General features: G+C 47.9%; 8 protein-coding genes across 8 annotated transcripts; 5 read left to right on the top strand and 3 right to left on the bottom strand.

The window, feature by feature from the left end:
• Positions 1-983: 983 nt before the first annotated feature.
• N7537_011078 (uncharacterized protein) lies at positions 984-1992 on the top strand (the record flags this gene model as incomplete). Its single annotated transcript, XM_056902132.1, has 2 exons — positions 984-1184; positions 1240-1992. 2 exons carry the CDS (start codon positions 984-986, stop codon positions 1990-1992), a joined length of 954 nt encoding a protein of 317 aa, XP_056747419.1.
• A 364-nt stretch (positions 1993-2356) lies between these two features.
• Positions 2357-3019, bottom strand: N7537_011079 (uncharacterized protein; the record flags this gene model as incomplete). The annotated part of the gene is made up of 1 exon (XM_056902133.1): positions 2357-3019. The coding sequence occupies one exon, from the start codon at positions 3017-3019 to the stop codon at positions 2357-2359; it is 663 nt and encodes a 220-aa protein (XP_056747420.1).
• A 942-nt stretch (positions 3020-3961) lies between these two features.
• On the bottom strand, positions 3962-4352 carry N7537_011080 (uncharacterized protein; the record flags this gene model as incomplete). Its single annotated transcript, XM_056902134.1, has 2 exons — positions 3962-4177; positions 4239-4352. 2 exons carry the CDS (start codon positions 4350-4352, stop codon positions 3962-3964), a joined length of 330 nt encoding a protein of 109 aa, XP_056747421.1.
• Positions 4353-5301: 949 nt separating this feature from the next.
• N7537_011081 (Ygr210 GTPase family protein) lies at positions 5302-7135 on the top strand (the record flags this gene model as incomplete). The annotated part of the gene is made up of 11 exons (XM_056902135.1): positions 5302-5337; positions 5399-5456; positions 5520-5529; positions 5610-5878; positions 5945-6038; positions 6094-6125; positions 6182-6393; positions 6445-6650; positions 6703-6882; positions 6933-7053; positions 7109-7135. 11 exons carry the CDS (start codon positions 5302-5304, stop codon positions 7133-7135), a joined length of 1245 nt encoding a protein of 414 aa, XP_056747422.1.
• A 153-nt stretch (positions 7136-7288) lies between these two features.
• N7537_011082 (uncharacterized protein) lies at positions 7289-7723 on the bottom strand (the record flags this gene model as incomplete). The annotated part of the gene is made up of 2 exons (XM_056902136.1): positions 7289-7300; positions 7358-7723. The coding sequence occupies 2 exons, from the start codon at positions 7721-7723 to the stop codon at positions 7289-7291; spliced, it is 378 nt and encodes a 125-aa protein (XP_056747423.1).
• Positions 7724-7969: 246 nt separating this feature from the next.
• On the top strand, positions 7970-9655 carry N7537_011083 (SET domain-containing protein; the record flags this gene model as incomplete). Its single annotated transcript, XM_056902137.1, has 4 exons — positions 7970-8260; positions 8326-8852; positions 8913-9492; positions 9569-9655. 4 exons carry the CDS (start codon positions 7970-7972, stop codon positions 9653-9655), a joined length of 1485 nt encoding a protein of 494 aa, XP_056747424.1.
• Positions 9656-11594: 1939 nt separating this feature from the next.
• On the top strand, positions 11595-14340 carry facB (C6 transcription factor FacB/Cat8; the record flags this gene model as incomplete). Its single annotated transcript, XM_056902138.1, has 3 exons — positions 11595-12075; positions 12128-13077; positions 13135-14340. 3 exons carry the CDS (start codon positions 11595-11597, stop codon positions 14338-14340), a joined length of 2637 nt encoding a protein of 878 aa, XP_056747425.1.
• Positions 14341-16069: 1729 nt separating this feature from the next.
• Positions 16070-17407, top strand: N7537_011085 (SNG1 family protein; the record flags this gene model as incomplete). Its single annotated transcript, XM_056902139.1, has 1 exon — positions 16070-17407. One exon carries the CDS (start codon positions 16070-16072, stop codon positions 17405-17407), a length of 1338 nt encoding a protein of 445 aa, XP_056747426.1.
• Between the last annotated feature and the right edge of the window lie 628 nt (positions 17408-18035).

The following is an 18035-nucleotide window of genomic DNA, read 5'->3' on the forward strand; positions in this document are numbered from 1 at the left end:
AGTGGGTTCTCTGGTTGTACAGGTTTCTGATACCGTCTGTTCAGACGGTGCATGTCTTATGGGGTCCGGCCTATGGGTATCTTTCTACATTTGCTCTTTTGTTCCAACTCGGCGTTATTTCAATGGTGTACGAAAAAGGCAAGAATTCCAATGAGATATCACCAACCTCATAGACTCTGTTCTCAGTAAGGTCTTGGTTAATTTTAATGGACATCCCATGCAAACCCCAATTATTGTATTGTCCCACAGGCAGCGTGACACCTGCATAGACCACGTTATGCCTGCGAGTTGATATTATCGAAAAGTCTTGACGGTATCATCTCCTTGTGCGATAGAACAACGGGTCACACATGAAATTGGCCTCGAGCCCCTCCAATATTCGATAATGCCGGCAGTCCAAGGAAGTCAGCCCTAATTTCTCATAAATGAATCAGTCATGGCATAGCGAATTTAAGAATTGTATATAGCAGGTGGGGCGGTGATGAATTAAATACACATACTCCGTACTCCGTAGTGAAGAGCCAAGCGCTGGGCATTTAGCCTTGCATCGCAAGATAAACTATCACCGTGGCGTTCTCGGTTCACGCCAATCAATATGATCAATCACTGCACCCCTCGACCTTGATGTTGAACAAGGGATGAAGTGCATACCCCAAGCGCAGCAGATACCAAATTCAACCAATCACCATGCATAGCACCCTTGATAAATCCGATCCTAAGCTTACAGATCTTCTAGCGTTAGCCTAGATCCAGGAGCATATTCGGTATTGGGCACTGGATTTGAGAATGGGGGTTTTCCCTTCGTCCTACCCAGCTTCTTCCTTATGCCCAAGGCACGGCCCTTGCGGTTGATCTCCTGTCCGATCTCCTGTCCTCAAAAAATGATATAAAGAACTGAATGCCCACGTACTGCGTTACGCAATTCATTATTTCTGCATATACTCGGCCATCATTCAGCCAATTCGCTCTTTATATCCCTGACGATGCAAATCAGCCGCCCCTCCATTTTAACACTCGCACTTATTTTGGCCGTCGCTCATTCAACTACATCCCACCCTATCCGAACTAGCAAATGGGTCAAAACAGAACAATTCCCAGATCCTAACGCCCAGAGGATATGGAAGGTGTTTGAGAAAGAGGGATATGATCTATTACCCGACCCACCGCACGTCAAATACAACGGGGTAAGTACCAAATCTTATAGTGTCGACTCGGCGACTTACCTATATCCAACTATAGAACCCAGCATGGCCTACCAACCAAAGCAACGAACCGGCAGAGCAAGACATACCAAACAATCGCTATAAAACTGAAACTTCCGAATCGGGGAAACCAACGGTCTTGATCCTGATCCCGGCATCCCCAGAAATACCCGAACCAATGCACAAGCCCTACGACCAACAAACGGATGACAAGCAACAAAACCAATCCCCAGAAGACAAGGAGATCCCAATCAATTCACCCGCTGCCCAGAGACAAGGCCACTACAACGATGTTCTACAATACCTGCACACAAAAAACACCATAAACAATGAGCACATACACACCACGCCTGCACCTTTCTCACACTCGTCATCGGACCATTCAACCTCTTCTTTTGCATCCCGCTTCTCTTTCACGACTCTAAGATCAAAAGCCACGACATTCCCGCAGTATCCTTTTCCGGAAGGTTTACCGACAGTGATTATTCTCCTGGTGATGGTTTGGATTGTTATTTTCATCATCGGGTTGCTTGAATTGGGGGATTATCTTTGGAGACGGAGAAGAGAGACTTTGGCTAGAGAAGGTGCTCGGCATCTGCATAGTCAGGATCCAGATGTGGGTTTGGATGAGACGATGAAGGTGCCCTTGAGAATAGTAATTGCTCCTTCAGAAAGCATCCGGCCACGTTGTATGGGAGGACATGGGTATGAGTTCCTAGAGTCCGTTCCAAGTGACTACGACTCCGACTCAGGCTCGGAATCCGATGAGGATGATTATCGCATCTTTTGATATATATATCCGATCTGTACATTCATTGATCAATCAAATCTTATACTTTTCTTCTGTGCTCCATTTGACTCCAATGAACTAAATAATTATATATCAGAAGTTTATTTCCGCCCTCCAAAAAGAAAAGACGTCGTGTAGAACATACACATTGGGGTGAGAACATTGGAGTAAATACCAACTGGAAACTAATAGGGAGTGAAGAATTGAAACAAATTTAATGAACATATTTTCAAGTGCTATTGTATATTACGCAATCATAAATCATACATAGTTCATCATAACCCCAGCGTAAGCCCGAGCTCAATCAGAGCACGCTCACTTCATTCTCCTAATAAAAAGATGGAACATCTCAAACCAAGGAGGCCTAAGCACGCTGATCACTCTCCAAGTGCTCGTATACAGTATGAGTATCAATACCCTTCTGACGAGGACGGGCAGAGTCGTTAGCAGAGTGGGCATTGCGTTGCTGGAACTGGTTGATTGCGTCACGGCCAGGGTCCTGGCTGGAGCCAATTTCCGAGTTGAAGCTAGCATTCTTGACATCGTCGGAGGGGAGGCCACCCGCTCGAATATCAGTCACGTCGTTGAACTGACTGCCACCACTACTGCCGCTGGCGGTAGAGTATTCGCCAGCCTTGATGCCCATCTCCTTTTTGGCCGCAGTTGAGCCACCGGCGTATCCAGAGTTGTCCATGTGTGCACCAGGGAAGTTGCCCTGGCCAACCACACATTCGGGGTATTTCTGTTCCTCGTGACGGTCCTGACGCTGGGCACCGAAAGGGGCGGAGGGAAGTTTGATGGAGGCGGAGCTGTTAGCGTTGGTTACTGTTGATTGGTTTCCTGACATGCCCATGGCCTCGGCGCCACGGTTGCCAGAGAAGCCGCCACCTTCGCGGATGGACTCCGCGGCAAGTGAGTCATTGGCAATTGGGCCAGACGGTTCTTCGATGCGTTGTTGTGTACGAGGATCGGTGGTCACCTTGGTGCCACGGCTGCCGTGAGGAAGAGGAGTGCCTTGAATATCCATGATGATGTGATGGAAAAATGCAAGGAGGTAGACCAAGGTATTGTAGAGTTGTTTGGTAGAAAAGAGAATGGGAATAGTTAATTGATGGACGCTACATGGCCGTCATGGCAGATCTATATAAGAAAGCAGTGAGAACCGCACGTTGAAAGTATCTGGTGCTCTCATAGAAACTGGTCGTATAGCAAAGAGCATTGATGTCATACTTACGTTGACTAGGAGCATTTACAAGATATATGTGAGCTTAATCTTGCTGGCTAGGAGCAGTCGCGTCAACTATTATGCTTGAGACACTCTGTTTGGTGGTTGGAGAAACCGATAGAACGGAGGGTGTGGAGGCATAGGCTCCCCTCTGATGTATTCGTGCTTCTAGAAGGTATCAAAAGAGGAAACCGGTGCGCCACATGCTCATCCAGGACTTGTCTGAAATGTACAAGAGTGGGCGTTGTTACAGGCAATTGACGTCAGGTCTAGACCCCTGACATGCAAACAATGCAAATATATTTACATTCGCCTGTACGAGTTGTATCCATAGATATGACCCTACATACATGTGTAGTTATCTCATATCTTAGCATCTGTTAAGGTAAGCTTGAAAGTATGGCACATTCTTTGTCGAGGTAGCGAATTGCCTTTGCATGTTTATTGTGCATATATATAGTTTGGCTTAAATTTATCTAGATTATGCTGACTCTATATGAAATCATTCAAAGCCACTTCCAGAGCTGCACTATCTGATAGCCCTCAATGAAACAAACGATCAAATGGTTGATTTCTACGATTCCATGTATAGTACACATATAAATCAGCGTGGAACTTTTGAAGTTCACTTGGTCGCTCGTAATGACTTTGACTAGCTATCGTACACATAATAAATCCTCATGATCATATGCTCAATTAACAGGTCATAGCATTAGAGGGAAGGTGATCCAGTCCCTCGATACCCTAGAGTCCAAGCTCGCTAGCACTACTGCCGACAGGCGCACTCCCACGCAGGCCACTATTATCAGGAGGGAACTCTAAACGTCCAGAGCCAATGCTAGTAATACGCTGGTCAAAGGAGTTCCAGTCACTGGCAACTGGGGGTTGATCAGGCAGAGGCAGGTTGGCCTTGACCTTGTCAATCTGTGCGGACTTGTTGGAGTTTTGGTCGATGATAGACTATAGAGAACATGTTAGGTGACCTGTTTTCTACCTGGTTGTTGCATTGCAGGTAGCTTACCTTCATTCTAGAGACATTTGAGTCCGCTGGGGGGTTGCCACCATGCAACTGGGAAAGCTTGGACTCGGCCCTGCGAAGGTCCTGGATGGTGGTGTGGAAGGTAGCGTCAGTCATTTTGCGGCTGATTGTGAATGTGACGAAGTGTTCAGATGTGGCCGGGTATGATTTTGAATCTGAAACATGATCTCAGGGAAGGCAACTGAGGGTTTATATATCTACCATCTTCTTTGTCGATGGCAAGACGCTGTGACATTTGTTATAATGACGACATGGCATCCAGGGCCATGGATATTCTCTTTACCAGAACCACCTGGGCCTGCTTCATCTTGGGAGTCTGATCTCTATTGGATATTCCAGAGTTTCGAGTTAACAGCAGAATCACTAACCTAACAAAACTCGGTGATTGGCGTCAAAGCTGATGCGCCATCTGAGGTGGCAAGCCTATTCATTTGCTTTTCATGACAAGATGCTACGCATGTCGTCTGATCCTAGACCTGTTAAGGAGTCAATAAATACCTTGAAGCTGAACGGTCAAGATGTCATAGAGCGATTGGAGATGCAATGCTCCTCATTCCCTCGAGTTGTCCATGTATCTTTTGGTTGTTCAGTACTTTCGACCGCGGTCCCGAGATTGGGAACGTTCGGTGAAGTAACCATGAAGGACACTCTCCTAAGTTCTATACAAGCCTATTGTATCGCCTAGCTCATGTGTGATAGAACAACAGGAGTCATCAACCCAGAAGGAGTAGATATACAACGGTTGGCCATAGTGTTTCGCCGTGAATTATGGCCAAAACACTAAACCTCCAATTCTTATCCTGAAGTTATCCTAGAATAATCTCCACAATACGCATTGGATATTAACCAAAGGCTGCAAGGAGTTCAACAGTAGTTGGCGCGGCATAAAAGCATGGGGCCATAATCTCACCGCCTGTCCTTTTTGCGCGGCAGAAAATGTTTCTTATCGAAAGACAGTCAACTCCGAGGCCTGTGGACATTTGGTGAATCTGGTCATTGTGTTAATCTGAGGATATTTTGCTCTTCGAAACATATATCCTACAATATGCCTCGAGATCCGTTGATCGGACTGGTTGGCAAGGTATTTTGTTCCCTTCCATTGTTCCATCACCCCACTAATCGCAGGTGCGAGGGGCATACAGCCGTCTAGTGGAAAATCCACGACATTGAACAGTTTGACCGATGCGACTTCGAAAGTCGGTAAGTGAACTGGAATGAAGTTATATTTAATCCCGGGAATCTGATCAATTATGCTCTAAACAGGAAATTTCCCGTATGTGTGCCCCGGTTGTTCTACACGAGCATCTCCGCCTTATCGCAGTTGATCACGCAGACCGTGTTGACACCCGGTAGCTTCACAACCATTGACCCCCAGCGAGCCATCGGATACCTTCAGATCGACTGCCCGTGCCAGCGACACAATGTTTCAGATCGGTGCCAGCCCAATTATGGAGGCTGCTACGAAGGCCGGCGTTCCGTGCCGATTGAGTTGCTAGATGTCGCAGGTCTTGTGCCAGGCGCGCATCAGGGTCGTGGACTGGGGAACAAGTTCTTGGACGATCTACGTCACGCCGATGCTCTGATTCACGTCGTGGATGTGAGCGGCACAACAGATGCTGAAGGTTAGTTGGGAGTGCTGGATTGAATACAATAGCGCACGCAAATCGGGTATTGATAAATATATACAGGAAAGGCTACTCGAGGATATGATCCATCAGTAGACATTGAGTGGTTGCGATCAGAGATCGTGCGATGGGTGCTAGGAAACCTGATGGAGAGATGGTACGTTTGCAGGTGCCAAGAACATGACAGGGGACACCTGCTGATTTATCCTTAGGGGTTCTATCAAGAGAAGACATCAGGCATTAAGTCAGTGAAGTTTTGCAACGCTATTTACAATAACACAGAACTGACCCTTAACACAGAGGCAAACCCCGTCGACACATTACAGAAACAATTTGCCGGTTATGGAAGTACACATGCCACTGTTGCGCGATTTATGGATAAACTTGCCTTAAAGGAGCCGTTGGAAGATTGGTCAAATGAGACGGTAGAGCTTGTTGTTAACGCTTTCATCGACGAGAAATTCCCCACAGTGTTCGCGTTGAACAAGATCGACCACCCAGATGCAGACAAGGTACGAGTGATCTGGCTAGTGCCCCATATATTGTGCTAACAGGAATTACAGAACATCAGCAAAATTGCGAAGATGCAAGATCCTCAAAGCATTGTGCTTTGTTCCGCTATATCTGAAGTTTTCCTCCGGAGGCTAGCAAAGCAGGAGTACATCAAGTATGTCGAAGGCAGTGAGTTTGTCGACACGCGAGAAGATTTGATCGAGATGGGCGACCCAGATGGAGGAGGTCTCAAAGAGATGGACGAAAAATTGAAAACGTATGTTCAGTGCTCATAGCAAGTTATAACATTGCTAACGACTTCGCTCTAGTCGGGTTGAGAACATGAAGGATATGGTGCTGTATCGGTTTGGTTCTACTGGAGTTGTTCAATGTCTTTCCCGAGCTGCAGAGCTCCTGGGCTTAGTACCAGTGTTCCCCGTCCGGAATGTGGCGACATTCAACTCTGGCACTGGAACTGCCGTATTCCGCGATTGTGTTTTGGTTCCTAAGTGAGTACTCCCTAATACGAGTCTGACATAGCCTGTCTAACATTCCACAGAAACAGTACTGTCGGTGATGTTGCTCGGAAGGTGATGGGTGATGTACCTATCAACTATGTCGAAGGAGTGGGTGGAACTCGAGTCTCCGAGGATGACATTGTGGCAGTGGGGAAACACGATGTGAGTGCCCCCGTTAAACTATACTATACGGTTGATTGACTGATTGACATTGCAGATCCTATCGTTCAAGGTTGGTCGGTAGACCAGCCCATTTATGTACAGCCTCTCTCATGATATGACATTAGTAATGGAAATGTCTTATGACCTCGTTCTTTTACCATCACAAACTTTTGGGGTATCGACAATGAAATGTCGAGTTCGAAGAACGCCATAGAACACCACAAGTTACTTAGCTTCAACTACCCTTCTGCAAGATTGGGACGCAGTCAGCGACATGAACCCCCAATCATTCAATTGAACTGACCTTTGGCCGCTCGTCATTCATGCCAATGAGCGGCTCTGGCGCTTTGGGATGCTCCTGTTTAGCCTTCTTTCCATACTTGGTCCCGCCCCTCTCCGTCATTCCCTGTGACTTGGTTTCGTCTGCAAGACCCTGGTTTATTTTCCTTTCCTTTAAACCAGAGGCCGCTGCCGCTGAATGTACATCCTCTGTGTCGCCTTTCTTAGTCCGCTTGCCTGTGTGGTCCTCTGCGGAACTCCCCTTCCAATCCTTGAAGATGGAGTAACTTCGGACCCCAGGTGGTGCACGGAGAACTGGCGGGTGTATGGCGGACAGTAACGGAAAGATAGCCCGCCAAGGTTGTCGTGAAATAGACATGCTGTGCAGCATTGACGTAGCAGAAGAGATACTGTGATTTCGCATAGCAAATTGCGAGTGATTGTAAAGATTTGAATAGGTAGAGGGCTGGATTGCATAATTATTTTTAGTTGGTTCTATGACGTCCCTACGCTGTAATGCTATTTTGTCCAAAAAGGGTAAGAGCCGGTTCGAGTCGGGCTTATCGATAAGACAATGATCGTCATCGGGGCGACTTTCATTTTAAGCGGACAACACGAACCTCTGAACCAATTCACAATGAAACGCGAGTACATCCCGATCGAATCTCTGCCAGCTTGGCAGAGGCTCAACGGGATCGTCGTTCAAGGCATCGCAGTTCACAAGATTGGATCTGATCAACATGGCGCAGACAAAGGCAGTGCCCTCATCGCAACAGAAGCCCAGACGAGCAGCGAGCACGATACAAATCCCAAGATCCTCCTAAAAATCCCCTCGGAATTAGTTTTATCCCTTGAGTCCGTTCAGAACCATGCCAAAACCGACAGATATTTGCGCGACGTGTTGGAGGCAGTTGGCGACTTTGGAAGGGTATGGCCTACTCGTTCCACAACATCTATTTACATTACGATGGGAAAACCAACTAAGATACACAGACAGCTAGAGGAGCAATCCTCGTATTCCTTCTCATTCAAATATCCCATAGCAGCCCCGATCTGCACACAGCACACGAGACCATTGGTATCTCCAATCCCTGGACCGAATACGTGAAGTTCCTGCCTCCATCGTTCCCTCTGCCTACCTTCTACACCGCCGAGGAACAAGAGCTCCTACAGGGCACGTCGCTTGCAGAGGCTCTGGATGCGAAGTTTGCATCCCTTGAGCGGGAGTTTGAACAGCTTCGCCAAGCTACTGAGGGTATTGCATGGTGTCAGCGGAGCTGGTGGGATGAAAAAAGTGGCGCATTGACAATTGGCGACTGGAAATATGTTGACGCCGCTTATCGGTCGCGCATGCTGGATCTACCCGGCAGAGGTCTGGCGATGGTGCCTTGTGTTGATATGGCCAATCATGTCTCCGGTGATGGGGCCAAGGCGCTGTACGATGCAGACCCGGAGGGGAATGCCGTTCTTCAGTTACGATGGGGCAAGACTCTCCAGCCCGGAGACGAAGTTACGATTTCGTGAGATTGCTCTACGGTGGACATGGTTTTCGAGGACTTGGCTGACACATGGCATGACAGGTATGGGGATGAAAAACCCGCATCTGAGATGATATTTTCCTATGGATTTCTGGAAAGCCGCACGACGGAAGCACGGGAAATATCCCTCAATCTAGATATTCCCGAGGATGACCCTCTCGGCATTGCAAAGAAGATGTTTTGCCGGAACAATTGGGGAGTTCGAATTTCGGCTGTCGAGGGCTCTGAAGAAGTAACGTGGGAGAGTGGGCTTGCGTGGATAGCATGCGTGAACGAAGAAGATGGGCTTCACTTTGGGATCGCACAGACAATTGACGGCGGCCGGGAGTTGGAAACGACGTGGAAAGGTGAAAAGATCCAATCAGCCAGTCATCTCCGCGAGCTTCTCGCTGTTGATCCCTTATGGGAGATTTTCCAGCTTCGTGCTGCGGTACTGCTTCTCGAACGGCTCGAAACTCAGCTCGGTCTTCTCCAGGAGACCCAGGAGATTATATCGAATATGAAAGAGGATAAAGCCTCTTTGGATTCCATGTTCCGATCTAGGATCTTTACCTCTATTACCCAATTCCGGATCTTGGAAGGGGAGCTACTAGAGAAGGCCATTGAGGAATTAATAAAACAGGTAAGTGATCGGATGCGTTGACTATCCCAGATGGTCATCTCCTTTCTAATTCCCCACAACTGACCATGACATGCAGAGAACAGAGTTACTGGCTTCTAAAACGGTGGCCGAGTATTTCAACGCACAGACAGGGGAGCCAGACGAACCCGATGACTTTTCATAATGCAAAACTAAGGGTCTAGAGCTTATTCATGGGTCTGAGGAAGACCGAATTACAGGCTAGAGAACACAATAATATCTCCGTGGACACGTTGAAACATCCGGGATCTTCCTACATATCCACCTAATGCGCAATCTTTGCTTGCCTAACAGCCTACAGCACCTAGGCAAGTCCCCGCCAGATCATCTCAAAAAAAAAAAAAAAGAAAGTTGCGAGCCCCACACCCCCGTAGCGTAGCGCATCAGACTATTCCATGTGTAAGCGCTACTAGCGTTCAATTGTGACGAAAAGACAGGAAAAGTTACAGCTATGACGTTTAGAGTTGAAAATCATGGAGTTGTAAAAGGGGTTGATGAATATCATGATCTACATGGTACAGGGTCGGGAGTTGCCTGCGGGGAAACCAGCCGGAACACCGATTATTCCGATATCCACCGGGTTAGCCATGGATGCATCGCGTGGCTTTTTGTAAATTCACACCGGTGACGTTAATAGGTATGCCAAAAGAGTGCATACTTTCTACAATTCGAAGTGGCCAATATTGAGGGATGTGGTGTGTCCATTTTGGTGGAGCGCAGGAACACGTAGATCACAAATCCACGGACCGGAGCCTAGTGGGGCTATTGATATTACCATGGTTCGCTGATCTCTCGGACAAAACTCGCTGAGCGGAATAAAACGGGGTTTCCGTCACAATACCATGAATACGAGATTGTGTATTAATTCCATATTAAATATTCAGCCATGTCCCGTGTCTTTGGGCTCTTATGACAACTACAACATAACAACATAGGTGCCCAGGTGGAGCTAGTAGTATAACTTACCCAAATCCTTTGAAACTCTAGTTGTGTTTGAGGTCTTAGGTCTTCCCCGCGGTTGATCCTCCGTGAACGGTTCGCCACTGTCGTGAGTGAAGTCTATACACATATTCCTTCACCATGTGTGTATGGATTTAAACCTTATGAAGTCTGGGGTTTTCTCGGGTTGTATGGTTAGAGTTAAATTTGGATATTTTTCTTGGTCAAGATGACTTCAGCGATCCCCCAAGTGGCCAACAACTAAGGTGGTATTTCGTGTACAAAGTACTCTTCAGTTTGTTAATTAGAAGGATCGTGGAGTTCCTTCGATTACTTTTTAATGGAAAATGAAACACATTAACCATGGACAGCGGCCGATCATTGGACCGGAATTTGGAAGTAGGCCCTTTTAGGCCAACTTGCATAAGGGAAACACGCTGCTGCACGCGCCCCTGTAGAACCGGCGTCGGGGGGAGAAAGTCGGAGGCGGTTCAGTTACCGCAACCGGGTTGAATCCGAAGCCCCTGCGTTTCAACATGTAGCAAAAGTTTATCCCAATCCCCAATCCAGAGCACATGTACTCCGAAAGGGGCGTTAGTTCCGCCATTAAAGCCAACCTACATTCCCATCTTACTCTGTAGATATTTCAACGTCAACCAAAGAGTTGTGGAATGCGGAGTGCGGGGACCGGGAAGATCGGGATCCAACCGTTAAACATAAGAAATGTCCAGTGTCTGCAGGAAGAATCCGGGGCGGGATTAAGCGGTTTTACGGGGTAAAATATATCGCCTCTCAAAATAGTCAAAATAACGGGTCCAATAACGAATCAAGGGTCAAGTGAACAGAGGTACGCAATGAATACCAATTACCACGATACAACGGCGAGTTTATTGGCGCCAGAAGAAGGTCAGCAGTCTCCACTTGAAACTGACTCAGCATTGGCGTGACCCCATCTTCCCGAGGACGCCCCCCCATGTTCTTGGGCTTCTTTCTGCATACATACCTGTCTTATTCAAACTGGAGATTCTCTAGTTCCATTGTCTCAGTATCCAAGAATTCTATACGGAGTGCTGTGCTTACACTTCTGGCGCCTTTCAAATACAACGAACTCAACCCCGGCGGCCCGTGTGCCCCTTCTGCACAACATGCCTGGTATCTTGCCTATGAAAGTGATCAAGGTCGGTGGAACTGGCACAACGAGCCGTATTGCCCAGGCCTGTGACCGGTGCCGAAGTAAGAAAATACGCTGCGACGGTGTTCGACCTTGCTGCTCGCAATGCGCCAACGTGGGCTTCGAGTGCCGCACCAGCGACAAACTGAGCCGCCGCGCCTTCCCACGTGGATATACCGAGTCGCTAGAAGAACGAGTCAGGAGTTTAGAAACCGAAGTTAAAGACTTGAAGGACCTGTTAGACGAGAAGGATGAGAAGATCGATGTTTTGTCCCGGATCCATTCGTTTACGCCGCAACGACCTGCCTCCACGCGGTCTCCCTCTGCTTCTGCGACAGTGAAATCGAGCACTTCGGCTTCATCGGATGGCGTGTTTCATGTAGAGCGATCGACGACCCGACCACAGAAGTTGCAGAACCCTTTTATTGGATTTTCTAGCACCCAGGGCTTTGCTGGTATGTTATACGTCTCCCTTTCCAAATGGCAACAGTTAACTTAAGTTCGCAGATGTCTTTACCAACAAGCTTGTCAGTGAGGGTAAATCAGCAACAAAGGTCCCCACAGGGGCGCTCACTGCCTTACCTACCTTGGTAGTCCAGGGTGTCCCTAACCAGCCCGTGAAAACGCCACCGCGCTTGGTGTCGGACCAGCTGATTAACATCTTCTTCCAAGAATGGGCGCCGCTGTACCCTGTGGTACATCGTCCGACAATTTTGAAGGCTTATGAGCAGTATCTCAACAATTACGAAACTCTCCAGCGCAATCCGCATGTGATGGCGCAGTTGAACCTGATTTTTGGCATTGCTGCTCTTTCATCAATGTCGCGCACCAACCAAGACCCGACTTTCTTCGAAGAGAACTGGTCGGCCACTCTTGATTCGTTCTCGAGTGAAACGTCGATTTCCAGCCTGCAATGCTTTGTGCTTGGTCAAATCTACTGCATGACCAAAGGCGACTACCGTACATTGCTTCGCTACCGTGCCCTTGGTGTGGATATTTGCCATCAGCTAGGCCTGCACGAACAGCAAGAAAGCTCAGGCAACCCACTGGAATATGAGACTCGTAAGAAGGTTTTCTGGTCGCAATATGTGCTTGACCGATTCTGCTCCGCGCTTACTGGACTGCCTGTCCTTTTGCGCGAAGAAGATATCGAGACTGAGTATCCAGTTGATGTGGACGATGAGAATGTCACAGAAACAGGGTTTTTGCCGACCCTTCCAGGTGAATCCACTCGCATTTCCAGTGCTATCGCTCTCTTCGGAGCCGCAAGAATCTTGAACAAGGCTTTGGACGATCTGTTCCCTTCAAGGTCTGGTTACGATGTATGTGTTTCGAAGATGCGCTCGGTGAAAGGGCAATTAGACCAGTGGCTTCACACACTACCGCCACATCTTCGTCTTGAGTTCAGTCAGGATAAGCCTAGCACAAACGTCACGAGTAGTCGATCGCCGCTCCTGGTAAGTCACAACATAGATTTGTTAATGTTTTGCAAACAAATACTGACCCTGCTATAGTCACTTGTGTACTATTTCATTCGATCTTTGATACATCGTCCGGCTGTCTGCTACGCCGACGAGAACATTCGCTCTCCGTCTGTCCTGGCGCTGTCTGATTCAGCAAAGCATATCATTCAAATTCTTGAACTTCTTGATGAAAGGCGTCTGTGTCTGTCTGTTTGTATCAACAGGAAAGAGCTCATATTCTTTTCCGGCCTTGGACTCCTTTGGCAAATGCTTGATGTCAAAAACGATAGCAAACTGGCCAAGGATAGCCAGAAGCTGCTTGGAACCGCCATGAAATACCTCCAATCAGAGTCAAGCGCGGCGGCTGATGAATTTGGCACGCTGTCCAACACTCTAATTTCTCTGGACAGCGGAAGACGCCCGTCGGTGGGCAAGCAGCAACACCAGGAGATGGTGGCGCCAACAGAAAAGCCGAGCAAATCCCCCAAGAAGCACTTGCAGGCCTTAAAATCGCGCCTTATTGCCTGCTCCACCCGTGATAAGCAGCCTCCAACACAGCCCTCCCCACAGTCCTCTCGCCGAAACACCATCTCCGGAGCTACACCCCCACATATCCCCCAGTCGCTCCGCTCCCCAAGCTGGAGCAGCCTGCCCCTTACTCAACCTGACCAGCTCCCAGGCCCACTATACCTCAACGATAAAGGCCACTCCCCCTTGGACCTACCCTCAGACCCCCGCTTAAACGCATCCTTGGGCTACGACCACCCACGTTCCATGTCCTGCTCTACACCCTCCGACCCCACAGCTGGCGCCATCACAATGGCCGATTGGGAATATGTGTTGAGCGACATGGACCGGGGGTACTCCAACATTTTCACAGGCATCTACGGTGGCAAAGAATGCGGCGAAGACCCGGGCCCGTTCGCCTCCATCGCAGCAGAATACATTCGCAAACCCAACGACTCCTCCCTAGTCAATCCCCCGCAGAGTGATATGCACGGCCTCTCGCCCGAGGCGTGGTCCGCCAGTAGTGGCGACTTCGTACATAAGCAAGAACATACCGCGCAGAGCGTTCTGAGCTATTCGAGCGAGAGTATGGGGAGTGCCGAGGAGTCTCTAGCGCCATATTCTGATGCTAAGGTCTTCCCTGAGGATATCAACACCATCGATCCTTTCCATGCCTTTGCCATGCAAGGTGAAGATGAGGTCGATGAGTTCTCCCTGGCCAATGGCTGGGACCGACGACTGGCCGTCTGATTGATTATGTAGCGCTGAGTGTCTTTTTGGGAAGGGGTTTGAAATGGCTTCCCGCTTTTATATTCTATTCATGATACCTATGGATGGGGGCGTTTATTTGCGTTTCTTCTATCTTTAGCTTTTGTCTATAACTTTTTTTTTTATTTGTCTTTGATCTTCTCTTGTGCTTAGAAACATGTTTTTGTCTGCGTGGCTGGTATGCCTAGTACATAGTATAGTTCCTTAGGACAGGCAATGCAATGCCTAGGATATCGCGTATATATGAATTTGATGATCACAACACTCTTTTGGGCCCTACTCCTCGAAGTAGATCTGCATACGGGAAATTATTACTAGGTGCCTTTGCATGGTCCCTCCCGATATACTTTAGCGGGAGAGGGTCGCAAACAAGTATTAACTAAACTACATTTATGCCTCTATGTCTTGGTTGTCAGGCTTCCACTGGTTCACTAACTATTTAGTTAGCTAGCCTCAGTTTGTTTGCAGAGAATAAAGTTTCTTTCTTATTCTTCTTCCTCTTCTTCGTCTCTCTCCTTTCTTGTCGGTATATAGCTACTTCTGCGCCTCACACATCAAGCAGGAGCTGGTTGGACTTCTATCCAAGTTCTTGGAAGGTTAAATCACAACGAAGCATAGCCCCCGAAGTTCAGGTATATTTAATAGATCTTGTAATTAATTCCGTAAAATATTTGAATTGAGGTCCGTTCTGCGGTGTCTTTCAGATGAAGTGGTATGTAATCTTCATTTTCATGTCCACCTGTCTTGCCTTGTACACTTCAGCTCAGCTCTTCAACTCACCACTTACACACTTGCTTGCTAATTCTTTGCTAACTAGGCAACACAGGGAAGACTTACCCTAAGAATCCTATCACTCCCCTTATACCGAAGTCAATCCCCCCAATAAAGACACCGAGCAAAAAAGCCGAAAGTCCAGCGCAAACCGCGGATGACGTCGTCAGCGGCCCCCCTATAGGCTCCAATATTGTGAGCCATTGTATTCCCCAGAACTCCTGACACAAGCCAGAAGAGCCAAGAGTATGGGCCACACAGGCACAGTCCAGTTACTAGACGACATCGAATCTTTTGCACTCTAGATCGACGTCTTACACCCCCGAGCCGTGTTAGAGGATACGCTTCATGTCAGGGATATCGTCCTGAAAAGTCACAACTTTCACACTTCTTCACATCGAGGACGCCGGTTTACTATTCGGAGCGGCAGGTCACCAGTTAGCTAGATGGTCAATCGTCCCATCGTTAGCTTACTTTGTAGTAGCTAGTTAACCTAAAGAGGCATCTTCCTCATATCTGATGAGTTTCCAGTCATATCATATAAGAGTGATCCTTCTATATAGTCCAAACTAATTTTCTTTCTCTGCAATTCTCCCCGATATATCAAAGTCCGACCAATCGTAGTTCGATCCGAGATGTTATGCCGCTGAGTCAGCAGGGAATTGGGACTATCTGGCGAACATGATTGGTGGATTCTTGAGTAATCTGATGCATCCACGGATTTGTACATTGCTGATATACTTCGGATGGTGCAACCAGCTTGGGTGGCCAAGCTCACATACATCTCCATGGATACACAGCCAGTAAGCAATACAGGGATCGGCTTCCGAGACTCCCTATAAATGTCACTCATCAGGGGAACGTCAGTTACCGTTTGCACCTCATCTTCTCGACCCTACATCCTCCAAAGATGAGACGCGAATCAAACTTACATCCCAAAATGGGCACATGGAAGGAGATCCGGCCTCAGTTTTTGCCAGCTGTGATTACCATGTTTCTCCTTCTTCAAGTGCTTTTCTTAGTGAATATGTGCTATCTTTATGCAACGCAATTCCGAAGTACCACCCGTTATCACAACTTCAATCTACTTTACGTGGACTACGATGGAGGTACTATCGGCAAGTCAGTGACAGATGCCTATCACCAGTTACGAGGAGATGGGTTCCCGACCTTGCTGTCGGAATCCCTTGTCGAATATCCCCGACCAGAGGACATTCGAGAAGCCGTGTGCCGCGGTGAGTACTGGGGGGCTATCTACGCAACTGAGCGGGGATCAGCCGGTCTGGCGTCGGCACTAGCAAACGGGTCCAGCCCACCGATCTCACTCACCTATATCTGGAACGGGGTAAGGTACCCGGTTTTCTCGCAAGCCGCGGTCTACTCCAACATTTTGAAACTGATCGAAACAACACGGTCAACATACTATGCCAACAATGGATCTTCAGTCGCCGCGTCCGCTAACCTCTCTAATGCGGCCACCCTCAGAGCGTTCCTCCACCCCATCCAAGCCGAAGAAATCAACATCAAGGGTACGGAACAAGGTACAAGGGTCTTCTACAACACAGTCTCCATGGTGATGCCAATCCTCCAACAGTTCTTTTTCATCTTGGCGCTGAACGGGATATCGACCCATTTTGAAGCGTTCACAAAATTGCCCTGGAAAGCCAACGGTCTGATTCGCGTCATAGCCTCCATCCTCTACACCCTCACCGGATCACTATTAATGGCCGGCTATATCTGGGCCTACAGAGAGTCGTGGGGACAGCGAGGAAGTCGGTTCGTGCTGACTTGGATCACTATGTGGCTTCTAATGCACATAAACTTCCTCTTTTTCGACATCACGACTGCTTTTATCCCGATCCAGTTCATGCCGTTTATTGTTCTGACATGGGTCATTCTCAATGTCGCCAGTACTATCAGCCCATTTGAGTTGAATCCAGGATTCTTTCACTGGGGCTATGCTCTTCCGTCCCACGAAGCATACCAGATCCTGATTCAGATCTGGTCTGGGGGGTGCAATAACCGGCTTTATCGCGCGCTTCCTATTATGTTCTCATGGTGGATCGTTGGTGTCCCTATTGCAGTGTATGCGATGCAACACCGTTGCAGAACTGCCGTGGCTGCTCAAGAAGCCTTGGATTGTGCAGGCCGAGATGGTCAGTCCGAAGCTAAAGATGCGGCAACGAATGAGATAGTGATGCCAGATGGTAGCTCACGTGGCGGAGTTGAGCAAAACGGGGAATCAGTTGAGGCCATTCCTCTTCGCAATATTGCTTAAGTAGAGAGCTACCCCAGTGGAAGTGACTAGGGAGGGTAATCATAATTTTGGGGAAACTGGGAATTGACGGGAAATGAGAAGTATGAAAGATGATTTGCTTAACGATGGTTGGATCACTTTTGGAAGCCACCCAGGTGCATGAACAGTAGATGTATTTTAATCAAGTACACGAATTGAGAGACCCCCACCCTAAATTACATCTACGATGCGTGTCCAAAGCATGGGAATGTTGAGGCCTTTCGTTTCTCTTCGTTTGCCTCGTAGATTCTCTGAGCCGGAGTGCGTCTGGCCAGATAGACCGTTTCTAGCAAGAATGTCCTGCGACGTATCCAACTCAACGCAATACCCAGCATGTCACACTGCAATTAGACCAATGTTATAATTGAGTGAGTCAAGCGGGTTATTAGTTAGTTATTTCCTGGGTTTAAGAGAATAACATACAATTACTGTAATAATGTGAAACAAAAAGACGAAGTATACTTACTCTACTATGGGCGGCCTTAAAAACAATGCCGTCACGGAAATCGCTCCTACAAATTTCTACACTCCCTGATATGTTTAGCTCTCAAGATTACTCAAGGTTTTATTCAGACCCAACAAGTGAACATTGCCATAAAAGTGTGGCCGG

Source organism: Penicillium hordei (genome assembly GCF_028827395.1).
Source record: "Penicillium hordei strain IBT 12815 chromosome Unknown utg000006l_segment0_segment0, whole genome shotgun sequence".
NCBI lineage: Eukaryota > Fungi > Ascomycota > Eurotiomycetes > Eurotiales > Aspergillaceae > Penicillium > Penicillium hordei.